The sequence below is a fragment of the Pseudopipra pipra genome, chromosome 1 (assembly GCF_036250125.1).
Source record: "Pseudopipra pipra isolate bDixPip1 chromosome 1, bDixPip1.hap1, whole genome shotgun sequence".
Classification (NCBI taxonomy): domain Eukaryota; kingdom Metazoa; phylum Chordata; class Aves; order Passeriformes; family Pipridae; genus Pseudopipra; species Pseudopipra pipra.
In genome coordinates this window covers 145506983-145522131 of record NC_087549.1, presented here as the reverse complement: position 1 = coordinate 145522131, position 15149 = coordinate 145506983, and the positions used below count along the sequence as shown (strand labels likewise).

General features: G+C 37.4%; 1 protein-coding gene across 4 annotated transcripts in view; it reads left to right on the top strand.

Annotated features, from left to right (window-relative positions):
• Positions 1–15149, top strand: part of ZMYND11 (zinc finger MYND-type containing 11) — a 105738-nt gene that overhangs the window by 76555 nt on the left and 14034 nt on the right. For 3 of the 4 annotated variants that reach the window (XM_064637891.1, XM_064637877.1, XM_064637885.1), the window contains 7 exons: positions 1034–1195; positions 10174–10251; positions 10642–10734; positions 12211–12298; positions 13448–13503; positions 14232–14309; positions 14865–14983. In XM_064637891.1, the coding sequence (XP_064493961.1) occupies positions 1034–1195; positions 10174–10251; positions 10642–10734; positions 12211–12298; positions 13448–13503; positions 14232–14309; positions 14865–14983 (674 nt within the window). The remainder of the gene's footprint in view (positions 1–1033; positions 1196–10173; positions 10252–10641; positions 10735–12210; positions 12299–13447; positions 13504–14231; positions 14310–14864; positions 14984–15149) is intronic. The other variant, XM_064637899.1, reaches the window with a different exon arrangement.

Sequence of the window (15149 nt, the reverse complement as noted above, 5' to 3'; positions counted from 1 at the left end):
GCTTGATCAGATTTTTATCAAGATAATTTATTGCAGAATAGGAGTGATTTTTTCAGAGATCTGAACCCATTGAAAAGTGACATTTGACATGAAAAGGCATTGGGAGTTTTATCTGAGATATGACAGCTATTTTGTCTTCTAAGCGTAGAGAAAAGTGTGGCATTTCAGATAACAAACATAAACATTTAACAGTGGCCACTGGCAATTCTGCTTGGTTTTAGAACTATAGATTCCTAGAGCAAAATTCTGCCTCCAAATTATATGCATGTTTCTCTCATTTATTTCAGCAAAGCTTGTGCACATGTTTCAAAGGTCAGAATTTGGCCGTTGGGGGTGAATTTTCAAGGAAGAATATATTAAAGACATCTGTGCATCAGCAGAACCATATCCTTTGTCTTCTGTAGAGCATTTCAGGAATGAGCCTAGTGCTATTGAGCACAGCAAGTGAAACATTTTCTATTTTTTGAATTGCATTGAGATTGCTTAGCAGAAACGTTTCTTGCAGTAATTTGTTCATGATTTCATTTATTTCTTGTAACTCAACACTTTGATGCTGAAAAGTTGACAGTTTTAAGAGAATAAAGACTGGAAGGGATTGCCCTTCAGAAAATTAAAGTTGAAAATATACTGTAACAATCAAACCAAGGAAAGTAGTCCAAGGAAATAGGTATGGTCTGTTGAGGTGCACAAACTCTTGTTTGCAGTCTCATACGGAGAGGTCAACAAGTGTTTTACACAAAGGTAGAAAACAAACCCACTTTTCATTGTGGACAGAGCTCATATTTGAAATTGCTACTAATCAGACACTTGAAAAAAACTAAAACTTGACATTCATATTCTATTGGAGTTAGTGTGTATTAAATTGATAAGATCTTTAAGCATATAGGTTTTCCCCTGTTTTTTAAACATTATACACTTCTTAAAATGTTTATAATGTCTAATTGCTGCTGGATTTCAAGACATATCAATTTTGTTCTTAGTTCCTGCAGATTTTGACAGAATGTCATACCAAAATATTTTGTATTTTTTGTAGGACTGGGAAACAGAAAATCATGACTGGTATTGTTTTGAATGCCATTTGCCTGGAGAGGTGTTGATATGTGACCTGTGTTTTCGTGTGTATCATTCCAAGTGTTTGTCTGATGAGTTCAGGCTTAGAGACAGCAGTAGTCACTGGCAGTGCCCAGTTTGCAGGGTGAGTACCTATGAGATTTCATGTGCTGATTAGAGGATTGATATTCATTAATAGATTCATTAAGGTGTCCAGATGGTCTGGCCAGGTTAATGGATAAAGAACTGAATACTGAAATGATGGTACCTACCTAAAGCATCTATACAGAGATACCAAATTGTGGTGCATGTAGCAGATGGTCATTTTTGAAGACTCCAGCAAGTTTTACTTATGCATTTGAACACACACAGTTTACTGTGTGGGAATGTGTGTACGTACGTTTGCCACTCGTGAATGCAGTGGAAATCTTCAATGAGTAAACAACTTGCTGTATAAGATGCTACTGTTTTTACTTAACATCATTTTAATGAATCATAATGTAACTTTTTTTTGCATTTTGACGACTGCATTCTGAATATTTTATTGGAATAATATTTTACCTCATAAAGTCACAATTATGTTGCTGATGAGAGCAGTGTCAAAAGATACTGAGTGAAATCCTGCTTCTCATTTAATAATGTGGATTCTGTTGGTGCAAAAAGGTCAATCTGGATTTCACTCATGGCATCCATATCTATTTGCTTTTTCTTTAAGAATGCTATTCTTATGAGTATGGTAGGGAGACAGCAAAAATATTTTTTATATACTTTTAAAGAATGGGCAGATATGTTGTCTACATGTCGTTAGAAGACTAAACATTCTAGTCAGGATGGTGCTTACTGATCCCTGGCCATGAACCAGCCAGACACTTCTTGCTGTTGTCATCTCTGTGTCACCTTCTCCCATGGAGCACATTACTAGGCTTCCTACAGAGCTAGGCTCCCTTCCTGTGGAGGGAATAAAGCATATGAATGTTTAAGATAAAATTCTTGCTAGAGAAAAGCATAAAACTGCCAGTTCTACTCTGCCTAGGATTGCTGGAGAGAGAGGCAATTCCCTTGCTAAAAGCTTAGATCTAGTGTAGAGCAGCAGACTCACCTTCAGATGATCTGTGGTGCAAGGAATGTAAGGGTTCGGGTACTTCATAGCGTGTGGAGAAGCAGTTGTTGAAAACACATGGATTGTTTTGTCTCAAAAGAGCACTTTTTGACTGGTGTTACCTCAGAGCCAGTGGTAAAAACCTGTTGCCTGTTGCCTCAGATAGAGAGCTCTCAGTGTTTAGGGAAATAGCAAAAAAATCAAGCCAGCCTCAAGGAGGTTGAAAGGAATGAAAAAGAAGTAGCGGCAGGAAAAAATAAGAATAGAGACGTACTGTATCTCTCCACATTTAATTTCTAGCCTTTAATTTAGCTAACAATATTCCCTCGGTGAAAAACAAAGAATGACCATATATAGATGAATGACTTTCAAATTTTTAAATAAATTTTTTTAATAATTGTTGGTTTTCGTAATACATATTGATAGTTCTTATAAATAGTTAATATTAGATAAACTGGATCCACTCTCCATTGTAGTTTGCCAGTAATTTTAGATCACACCTGGTGAGAATAGGGAATGTAAATGGTTTATGCCACCTTGTATATGAGGTAGCTTTTATAACATTTATCTTGTAACATGGATGTCATCAGAGTGGAAATGCTGAATCATTGCACTGATATGTCAGTGTTAAGAACAGTTTGATTTTCATCTTGAAGCCTTGAAGTCCTTTATGGCAATGATATTAAATAAATATTTACCTTGAAAAAAATCCTGTGAAACTCAGACCATGTGGTCTGTGTCTGACTTTCTGTATATTGTTTCCCTTTTCGTTATATAAAGGCTAAGGAGTGGTTTTGAGGACTCTTAAATACTACCTACCCCAGAGGTCTTTGGCTTGCTTAGTGCCTCAGGTGATGATCAACCTATTTTTGTGAATGTTGCCATTATGAATGCCATGGCATCCTTTCTCCCCCTGTGCCAGCAGCTTCTGGTTTTTTTGTAGTTAATTCAAATCACATCAAGCCCTAATTCTGCAAACTTGGACTAAGCAGGCTTGCACAGTCCCTGTAAGTGTGGGAGTTAGCATCCTTGTGTCAGGCTTCAGTATTTTTTTGCTACTTTCTCCCCACCCTCCTAGGAAATGACTGCTCTAATTTCATGTTAAAAGCAAGAGAGTGGCCTATATTCAAAAAACTGGTAATGTGGCTGCTGTCCAGAGGAGCTTAACTATCTTGCATAAGGACAACAGGATTTACTTTGCATTGTCAGCAGTAAATACGTACGTTCAAGAAAAGTGATAGCCGGGACAAAGAGATACATATCTTTTCATACCTAATTCTCATAACTGGACACAGAGCTTTTCACTTGAGGATTTCAAGGCTCTTTACAATGGCGAAGTAAAAGTATGTTTAAAACTGAATATATTGGGAGAAATAATCTAAGAACACTTCATTCTTATGTAAATATTGCTTCTGTAAAGCTGCCAAGGTCAGCAAGCCTCTGGATTATTCATTTCACAAATGCTGGTTGTATTAGTTTGATCAACCTGTGCAGCTTTATCTTGCCCACTTGAATACTCAGAAACATTTTATAAAGGACATTGCCAAGGGTTTGTTCATAACTTTAAAATATTTTTTCTCCCGTAACGTTTTTAAAATCCCTTGTAAACCTTGTTCTGAACTCTGTTTCCTTGCTGGTAGTTTTTCTGCACTGCATCCATAAACAAAAATGTCCAGTTCCTTGCTGCTTTTTTTTCTTTTTTACTTGGCGGTACCATTCTGAATATTTTTGTACCCTGTGTAACTCTCAGCAAGGGTCAAAAGTCAAAAAAGTTCAATTCAAACCACATTGCAGTGATTGAAATTTTTCCCTGACTGTTGACTAATCATTGTCTTAAGTGAAATAAATTGGTATTATCAGCAAAATTCCTGGTAGACAGGTCACAAGGAAACTCTTAATATTGAATGAGCTTAGAGATTACATTCCCCAGTACTGGAGTGGTCCATTCAGGACAGGGTTAGTCAACTCGGTCTCTGAAGGATGTAGGAGGCTTACACATTTATTGCTGCTCTTAGATGAGATGAAAGAAGGAAATTAATTTTCTTCAGCTGTTAATTTAGCACCTAAAACCTACAGAAAGTACTGCAAAAATACTAGTGGTTTTTTGGGAGGGGAAATAGATATATACAAAATTCTGAATAGAAGAATATTGACATGTTGGTGTAACTGACTATTATTTTCTAAAAATTCAAATTTTAAAATAATTTTATAGAAAGGCAATATTAAACATGTTGTCCCACAGAAAAAGACTTTCATTTGTGAAACAAAAATAAAGAAATATTCATATGGTTTCATTTGACTCTTAAATTTTGTACAGTCATCTGATCAGAGATTGGTCTTCCATGCATGTGTTTTGCAAGGACTTATAACCAATTTACCTATCATAGTGGGTGTTTCAATATTACTGGGGTTTATACATATGAGACTAAAGTAATCTATAGAGCTTAAGATTTTAAATGCTGTGCTGATAAGTATTCTATAAATAGGTTATTTCTGAGTTCTGGTACTGTTACTAGCATTTCATAGAGTACATTAAAATTCACCATTATGCAGTTGACAATCAACTTCAGACAAAATCTGACAAGTGAGAATGACAAACAGTAGGAAGTTAGAAGCACAGAAAGATGGAGGTCACTTATGTGAAGTAGCTCAAGTGCTTGGATAGGGGGTGTTTGGTAGGAGCTGTCAGTCAAGGTGGTTACTGTAAAATACAAGGAAGGAAGAAAGGATATAACTTACTTTATGGGGTGTTATGGTAGGAGTTTGTTAGATAACTGTATGATGAAACATTCCTGGAACAAGATTTGGCATGATCACTCAAATAATAGTCATGGATTGATGGGTAAAGGCAAGTCCTAGTATAGGACCAATATTAGCACCACATGGTTCAGTGCACAGAGCCCACACCTGAGGAGGTGTTAATCCTCAGAAGGTCCCTCCCACGCACCCCTGAGTAGTTCAGGGAGCTGGCACAACAGGGCACTGCACAGGACCTACTTAATAAAGTACAAAGGAATTTGTCCACAGCAGTGAGAAAACTGGGAAACCTCTGCTTAAAGAGTCTCCTACCACCTTCTTTGTGCATATAAAAGCATATTTAATTCATATGATGCTTCATATTCAGAAAGGGCTTAATGCACCATACAAGTAGAAATCAATTTGTGGATTCAGCTGTAACATTGCCAAAAGCACCTGATGCTTTGAATATTCTAATTTAACTGCATATGATCTTGAAAGAGGCAAGTCTTAGGCCGTATTTTGCTCATGCAGAAGCTTTTCTGTACCGTACTTAGAGCACAGGGCACATTGATTGCTCTGAGACCCATTCCATGTGCCTGCATACCTTTCTTAATGGTACAGGAAACCTGAGGACCTGAGGGTTGGAAGTTTGAGAGGGCGGTAGAGCAGTAAAGCTTTCCATATGTAGCACCAAATTCTTCTGGAAATTTAAGCCCTAAAAAAATCCAAGGGCCAATGTGTAAACCACTAAAGAGCAGTGGTGAATATATGTTAGACTCATGCACATAATTCCCCTCTGCATATAAACCCCCTGGAAACGTGAATTGCTTCTGAAAATGAAACTGGTCCCTTAGAAACATGTATCTGTCATTGAGCAACCCTCACATAATCCATCACTGAGCTGAAATGCAGCTCTTTGATTCAGTGTGTATACACAGGACAGGTGAAAGAGGAAGGTAAAAAATATTCATTAATGAGACATTATAGGGAAACGGAAACCTCTTTCCGTGGAGAAAGTGTAATTTAAATGCTTATAGCTAGACAGAATGCTGGCACTGACACCTTGGATTTCTTAGAGTTTTTCTATTTTTTTCTCTTCAAGTGAAAGATTGCAGCAGCTGCAGCATAGTGACCATTGTCACCTTGGGAGTTGAGAGCTACGTGGTAACTCAGGGTGCAGGGGTTACTCACTGCCATCATAACTGGTGCTACTGCAGGATGGAGTGTTTCTTGGCAGTGCCCCTAGCTGCTGCTAACCTTGTGTGGTTTGTAAAGTCTTCCAGTGAATTCCTGCATTATAAGCATGCCAGAATTGCCAAATAAGTCACACCTGCACAGTGCAATATATTGCTACCCTCTTTAACAGCTAGGTACTATTACTAATCTAGAATATTGAATAAAAAGAGCAATGTCAATCCAACCCTCAGGTACCAGCTTCTAAGAAACAGATGTGCTGCAGAGAACAGGGCATATATAAGGTATTTCCTGCACCCACAAGCAAAGAGTTAGATTGCAGCCTTGGCCTTTCACCTATCAGATCTCATTAATCTTCTACATGAGAATTGCTATTGCGAACATCATTACTTCACTCCTACATCCCTTATGTAAACATGTATGCCTGACCAGCCTTTCAGTTTGCCTTGATTCAAAGCAGAAGATTTGCAGATTTCTCAAAAAAATTGGTGTGACTTAGGAATTGTCCAGTTATGGGTTAACCCCAATAGGCAGCTAAGCACTCACCTGTCCCCAACTCCCAGAGGGACAGAGAAAGAGAAAAGGAAGAAAACTTTTTGATTGAGGTAAAAATTGTTAAATAAGTGAAGGAATGGAAGAAAAGATAGAAATAAAAGTTATGCAAAAGCAATCACTCCCCACCTCCAAGGATAGACTGATACCCATCCAGTTCCTGAGCTAAAGATGGCTAAACCCCTCCTGTCCCTTTCTGTTGCTGAGCATGACATTATTTGGCCTGGAATATCTCTTTGGTTAGTTCAGGTTTTCTGCCTGGTTGTGTCTTCTCCCAGCTTCTTGTGTACCCCCCAGTCTATCCACTGTGGGGGCAGAGTGAGAAACTGCTGAGGCCTTGGCACTGTTCAAACACTGTTCAGCAAGAGCCAAAACACCCATGTGTTATCAACACTGTTTTGGTCACAAATCTAAATTACAACACCATATGAGATGCTGTGAAGACAATTAACTTCATCCCAGCCAGACCCAGCACAGTCCTATATTAAGATAATATATCCCAAAAATAGGCTATCTACAAGTATAAGAATCCTGATAATATTTTGGGGGCTGGATTGAATCTTAGCAATCTCCTTGAAAGAAACTTGAACTTAAACAAGTTTTGCAGTAGCGTATCTTAGTAGATCTGACTGTGGGAGAAGATACACAGTGGATCTCCCCACTTTTACAGATTCTATCAGATTCTATCATTGTTTTTATTTCCTGAAAGTAGGAAATTAGAAGACCTAACTTTCATTTATACTTGCTTATATATCACTCTGAATAAAGGGACTTTAAAGTGGCTATATTGTCTTGTGTCAGAGCAATGTAAATTGATTTTATGCAAAATATAGTCCCCATCTAGTATTATCTATTTTCTTGCTTTAAGAGGCTCTAGGTTGACTTCTCTGAGAATGCTGAAAGTCTTCAAAATACAAAGAAGAAGTGTTGGGTTTTGTTTTTTTTTAATTACACATTTTACATTATAACTTCCAAAGAGTGTGTGAATGGTACCTCCTAAATGGCTAATCTTTGTTGAAAAGTGAATGAAGAGGTTGGAATATAACTGGCTTTCTACAAAGGGTGAGCAACCTTGCCATAAAAAGACATTTTAATGGCTCATAGGCTCCAATTCCCTAAATTTATTACCTTTCAAAATTTAGCACAGAAACGTGGAGATCAAATTTTTCTTAAAATAAGTCAGGGTAGGGAATTGAAGGAAAAGTGGAGAAATTCAAGTTTGCCTGAATTGGCAAGTTAATTATATCATTTTTATTGGTGCTTAAGATGATATTAATTGCTGACATCAATAATGATACAAAGTCAGCTATCTATCTTTTCTTATGTTCTGAAGGATAAGACTGTAAACCATCTATCTCAACACAGTCTCTTACAAACTGTCTTGCCCAGCAGGGCATGAAAAATGGTTCACATGAATTCAAAGGATGATAAATTCAGAACCATGTCAGAAAAAGAGATGTAGAAGGACTAGGCAGTGCAAGTGAGTTTTATTGTGTTCTTATAAGTTTCAGTCTCTTAAAATGCTGTGTCATTAGCAAGCATACAGGGCTCTGGTGCCTGAAATGACAAAATGACAGCAGCATTTCATAATGCAGATAATTTAATGCACATTTGGGTTTTCATTTGCAGTAACAATGTTGGTCTATGAGAAACCGAATAGGTGATTTGAATTCCAGCAGAATGCACGTTCTTACAGCACTTAGAGTAAAACATGAATATACAGAAGGTGATTCAGATATATGGGGCTGGATAAAATTATGTATCAGTCCAGAGTTTGAAAGGAAGGTCAGGCAACCATTAATATTATGAAAATAATGCTTAAAGGAACTGTGGGTATTAGAAAAACCTAGGGCTGGCCCTTTCCACAACAGTGAGTTTTACCCAACAGTGGTAGTCAGGAGAAAGCTATAGTGTTGTTATTCATATTGTAGTATCTAAGTAGGTTTGTGACTGAACTGCTATTTCAGCACAGTTTGTAATGATTCTAATTGCTGCTAGTTAAATAAACATCTTCTCAGGTAGCGCTGTGCACAATTTGGTTTTAAGAAAGAGGCAATCAGTACAATCCTGAGATGTATAGGTTGCACCTTTGAAACCATAGGACACGGCCAGTGATTTTCAGTGTCTTCAGTGTCTTGCAGAAGGAATATAAACAGAGGAGACACAGCCAAATCCTATCAATTTTTTTTGCATTAATGTGTAATTTTTACTCTTGCCAAGTAAATATATAAAAGTAGTTGCTCTGTCCTTGATGTGTGTGCTCCCTCTATATGTTCAGAGTCATATATAAGTAATTCAATGAAAAATAGCACACTTCTAGTGATCAATAATTCTTAAGCCTCATACCTCTCTTAGTTACCTATTAGAACATGGATTCTCTCTTTTCTTGTGTTTGCTAAGCAACAGTCATCTGCACAGTTAGGTGGATCTTGCTAAAGACCATCAGATTTTGAGGATGGACATGTAACTGAGCTGGTTTAGTCTACACAGTTTACACGCAGGTGGTGATGTGAGGCATGAGAAGGGGAGAACTCAGCTTGGCACTCAGCGTGAGATCTGAGGAGGAGTAAATGCCTTGCAAGAGATGTGAGCAGTTAGAAACACTTCAGGATAACAAACCTGGAACCCATGCTGTTGTTTCACTGTAATTTTGTTTTGGAGAGTACTGTAGGTAAAAGCAAGGAGGAGATAGCACATATCAGCCAGCTGTTGTAAGGCCATGCAGAACTGTGCACAGCTGCTGTGATCTGGAATTGGAAAGGCTGGTTTTTAAGAGCACATTAGGCATTTGCAGAGAGCCACCTTCTCTTAAGAAGCACATTTTCTGTATACAGGGCTTCCCACTAGCCTGGATGGACTTTATGGACTTTGAAGGGTAGAGATTAATCTCTGTACTAAACTGAGAGGGGAAAAGCTCTGTCTGGATTCTGAACTGCTAAAACATAGTGATCCATGTTCCAGAATCTGGATTAGATTTTGTGAAGGAAGAACCACAAAAATCCACAACTGCTATGTTTCTTGAGCAGTAAAAAGTGCTCTGAGTTTCTACTGGTTAGAATCAGTTTGAGTTCCTTCCAGATGGTGTCATTTTGCTTAGTAAGCACATAATTTGTAGATGGTACAGGATATTATTTTTTAAATTATTTCTTATTTTACTGAAAATATTTATGCCTTGATAATAAAAAGACCATTAAATAAATTTTAAGCTGCTCCCTAAAATGCCTTTCTTATTGCTTTATTCTAATTAGACACTTTTTATGAGAGGTTTTGACAAACTATAATGGATACAAGTGGAAATAAAACTTGTAATTCTTCTGTAGCTGAAGTCCTCAGCCCAGACATAATTCAAAGCAACATATATAGTTGTTGTGACATGTCAGTGTTACTAATTTCCCAGAAAAGATTTTCCCTAAAAAGCTGTGCGTTATGTGATTCAAAGTTACCTTTTCAAATTATGTGTTAATGCAGAGAAAATTTTTATTGGCTGAGTTTTGGAGTCAAGTTTAAAATAATAATATGATCCTGTTTTTCTTTGGCAGAGTATCAAGAAGAAAAACACAAGTAAACAAGAGATGAGCACATACCTGCGATTCATAGTTTCTCGTATGAAGGAGCGGGTGAGTCTGAAACAGGGAAGTTTATTCAGTGCACTGGAGAGGATGCATTAAGGTTGCCCATGGGTGACTGTTCAGGGAGGAGGGCTACAACAAGGAGTTTTTTATTTCCCTTGTCATAAGTGGTGTGTGTATTTCAACATACGCTTATCAGGTCTTATTGCTTGGATTACTATCATTTTGGCAGGAGCAGGTTATGCCTTGGGCCTGTCGCTCCTCTGAAATGGACATTTTTCAGGTTTGAGACACATGTGATCTGCCAGACTGTGGATCCCCAGTTTGACCTTGTGTAGTCCCCACCTGAAACAGTCCAAACTATTGCATTTTCTAATCCTTTTGTGTTTTAAGCAGATTCTAAATGCAATAACATACACTGTCTCATGGTCCTTTCAGGCTATAGATCTAAACAAGAAAGGGAAAGACAACAAGCACCCAATGTACCGAAGGCTGGTGCACTCAGCTGTTGATGTTCCTACTATACAGGAGGTAGAGTGACTTGCTTTCTAACTTCCACACTGCTTATGGCGTCTTTTAGCAGTGAAGGACTAAAAATTCCTTCATGACTAAAGTACTAATCCTGTTTAATTCTCTTTATGATCAGTATTTCAGTATTGTATCCAGCATTGGATATGGCAGCTTAGCATTTCAATCTTTTCCTCTTAAATAGGTAACTGAGTAAAACCATTTTGAGTGGTGCCTATTTTTCAGACATAGGGTATCCTCAAGTCCTTTTGTCCTAAGGTTTTATTAGGAGCTCTAGGTAGCTAAAATCTTTAGATAAAGTACCTTTAGCTAAATGACTGAATATGGACTCAAGTGCCTATGTTTGCACATCTGGCCCAATGTTTTTGACCAGGTTCCAATTTCAGTCATTATGCCCTTGTGTAGGTGTCAAATTTATAAGCATCCAAATGATTCATAAAGAACCAATCATTTTGTTGATCATGAAAAAACAAGACTCACTCAAAACATCTGTTTTGCATTAATTGTTCCAAAAATAAAGTACTAGTAAGTATGTTGTCCCTTTTGTCTGAAACAAAGGTCTGATCATGACTCATAAATCAACTGCACATGACCAAAATGAACAGCATATTCATCTTTACTCATTGCTGGAACTGGATTACTATGCAGTGCTGGGGTATATCTTGCCCCTTACAACCAGAGATGTGAAAAGCCTTTGTTTTATTATAGAAACACATGAATAAACAATAGTTTCACTGACAGTTTTGGAGACCAGCACTACTGCCTGGCTTGAAGTACTGGCAACACTGGCTGAGCCTGAAAATAAGTCAGGCCTTCCTTCTGTCACCTTCTCCTGCTTCCACAGAAGGTCCTTTGGCCTTGATAACATCCTATAAACAGATAATGTTTTGTTTGATGATTAGAATTCTCATAGGTGTTCTTGACAGAGCACAACTGAAACCGCTGCATTTCATATCAGACAAAAGACCAGACTAGGAAAATTAATTGCATGGCTCCGTGTAGGCATTTGTTATGAGTTTGGAAGACGAGGAGAATCAGCTTTCATCAGAAAACACTGGCTGTCAAGTGAAGATCCTGGAAGTTTAAAGGCAGTCAACACTGATTTGAAACTAGCTGGTATTTTAAGGTACAAAATGTTCTCCTAAGGGAATATATTTTAATTTGAACAAATGTTCTGGGCCATACCTTACGCTGAAGCTACTCCAGATTCACCCTGTTAATAACCAAGAAAATATTTTTTAAACTTGGTCAAGTGTTAAAGAATCTATTTTACTTCTGGGCATTGCATAAAGGTCTGATGCAGCCAATGCTCAGGCACTAACAAACCATGTCAAAGAGTTGTAAGTACTCCTTCTGTATGCAGGAAAGGCAGTGTCTGATCTGTCTTGCATAATGCAGATTTCTGTGAAAGCTTCTCTGCATTAAACAGGTAGAGCACTTTTACAGTTTTTTCACGGTGCTGTGTTTTCTTTTGTGTAGAAAGTAAATGAAGGAAAGTACAGGAGTTATGAGGAGTTCAAAGCAGATGCTCAACTGCTTCTACACAACACGGTGATTTTTTATGGAGGTAAAATACTACATTTACTGCTTGCTTTGTTTCCTTTGTCCTTATTTGTAGGAAACTCACAAGTTCAGGAGGGAACTTGGTATTAGATAGTCTTAAGTGTGGATGAGGTCATTTGAGAACCCTTAAAAAACAAAGTAAGCTGCAAGAGGACCTTGCAGGATCTTTTCTGGCCCACCTACTACAGAACTATTCTCCTTCTCTCTGGCTAAACCTCTCAATGGCAATTTGCACCTTTGCCATCCTCTTTCTTATGCAGCCTAAGTCAGTCTATACTGTGGATTTTTGCCAATATACATCTGTTGTGCTAGGGTAGAAAGAGACTGATCTCTGATGTGGTGTATCAGCAAAAACATGTACTACAGGCACATACTTCTTTTACTTTTGGGCAATATCTGCCCTATTGTGGCGGCAAATATAGCTACATCCTCACTAGAAGTGTGCTGCTGGTGCAATGTGTGGAGGTACAGCCATGAAATAGGAAAAACACCACCACCGTGTCCAGAAACTATAGCCAAGTCCTGTAACAAGGTTTTCCAGAGCCATTTCAGGAAGGATGTGGTTCCCCCCTGCAGACATCAGGGAAGCTGTGGGAGGAGGGTGGGACTAGTCTGTTTGCAGCACCAGGAGATTCGGACTGTGGTTGGTAGGGAGAGATGTGAATATGGTAATAGAGGAATGCACAGGGGTGAAGGGAATCACATAGTGATAAATAGTCTGTGAAGCATTACTCAGAGCAGAGGTACTTATGTGACTGTACCTGTGTTCCCATTGAGTGGTGACAGCAGAGAGCCATGTTTTAGGACAACTGCAGTGTGTCATTAAGACACTAGCAGAGAAAGAAACTGGATCCATATTAAAAGCAACTGTGTCTCCCTGCTGCTGCTCCTCAGATGTGTACTTGTATTGTTCAGTGTAAAAGCGGCATTTTTGCATATAAATATGAAACAGAAAACAAATATGAAACAGAAAACAAATATTGAACTGATTGTTAGAAAATTTTAAATAGAAGGGCTGTCCAAGTGATTAAATTATGTTTTGTATTCTCAAGCACGACAATTATAGTGAAAGTCACAACAATGACAGCTGCAAATCTTCGTGAGCACTGTGATCATACTGTGATTGTTCATACCATCTATTTTTAATTTATAGCGGACAGTGAACAAGCTGATATAGCAAGGATGCTTTACAAAGACACATGTCATGAAGTAAGTACTACCAAGTAACCAAGATGTAGCCAAGATGCTTGATTTTCATTTCAGAATCTAAGAAAATAATTCTTCATATTATAAAAATAAAAAGAGTGTGAAATTTGTTACAATTTTTCTCCAAGCTATCTAATAGCTGATTCAGAATTCCTCTTTCTTTGGTTTGTTTTTTTTTTTTTCTGGGCAACTAGACTCAAATTTTAAAAATACTGATATTCAGATTTTAGTTTTGAAAATAATCGAATAATATGTAATTGGACTAGAAATAATTGTACTTGATAATATAAATTGAACCTGAGGTGAGATTTCTACTAAATTCTGTAATTGGCACTTTCTCAACATTCAGAGGAGACAAAAAAATAAAGCTAGGGGAGCTGGCACACTTTCTCCTTTTGAACAGTTGAATTAATTCTTTCACAATGTACTTTAAATAGTTGATGAATTTTAAGAACTATTCTTTGCATTTCATCTATAATAGATCATTAATGTGTCAATTAGTCTCCTTCCTCTGCCTGGGTTTTCTGAAACATGAATAATGTTTCTGCAGCTTGTCTTTCATCCTCTCACAGCCCACCTTAGTTTCACACCTCTAGTGTGCATGGACAGAAGTAACTCCACCAAATTAGCAGGCAGGGCTGAAACAATTTACTACTTAAGAGAGAGGGATACTACTGAAGTCACATAAATAGGATTTTTTTGGCTTATTTACCTTTTTTTTTCTTTTTCAGCTGGATGAACTGCAGCTTTGCAAGAACTGTTTCTATTTGTCAAATGCGCGACCTGACAATTGGTTCTGCTATCCTTGTGTATGTTGCTGACACAGATTCTTATTTGTTTGCTTTTCTGTATAAAAGCCTGCAGTTTTGGTGTCATTAACGCTCTGAATATTCCATTTCAGTGAGCTTGTTTCAAAAGCGTGGTTAAGACTCTGTAAGCCTAGATATTTTACACAAGTGAAGTGTTGATTGAAGTTCAAAGCTGGAACAATATAGGTTATAAAACTTGGATATCAGCCAGTTACAACAGTTTCACAAGAAAATAAGGAGCTTACAGAAATAAAACTTTGCTCCTGAATGAATCTATAAAGACAAGTTTAATTTTTAGGCTCTTTAGGATCTCTGTTTTCAGTAGACGGTTATACCATTTTTAGACTTTGATTTTTTAATTTTTTTTTTTTACTTTGATCCAAGCAATTTATCTAACAGGGAAATATGTATTGTAAGAAGATAAAAATGAAAATAGCTCTAGACATAAACGGCAAAAATATTCTTAAGATACCAGCATAGTATTACAGCAAAATATTTGTGGGTGATATCAATATAATGTTTCATATCCAATAATAAATACAACATTTTTTCCAGATACCTAATCATGAGTTGGTCTGGGCCAAAATGAAAGGCTTTGGGTTTTGGCCAGCCAAAGTCATGCAGAAAGAGGACAATCAAGTTGATGTTCGCTTTTTTGGCCATCACCACCAAAGGTAATTTTTTAATTCCACATGCTGCTTTTTATAAACATTACTTAAAAGAATTTATCTCATCTATCATGTTGTAAATTCTGGCTTAGTTAGTTGCCAACATTAGAAAGACTGAATACTTGCCATAATTGTTTCAGAAAATTTAAATTTCAGTCTAACACATCCAAAG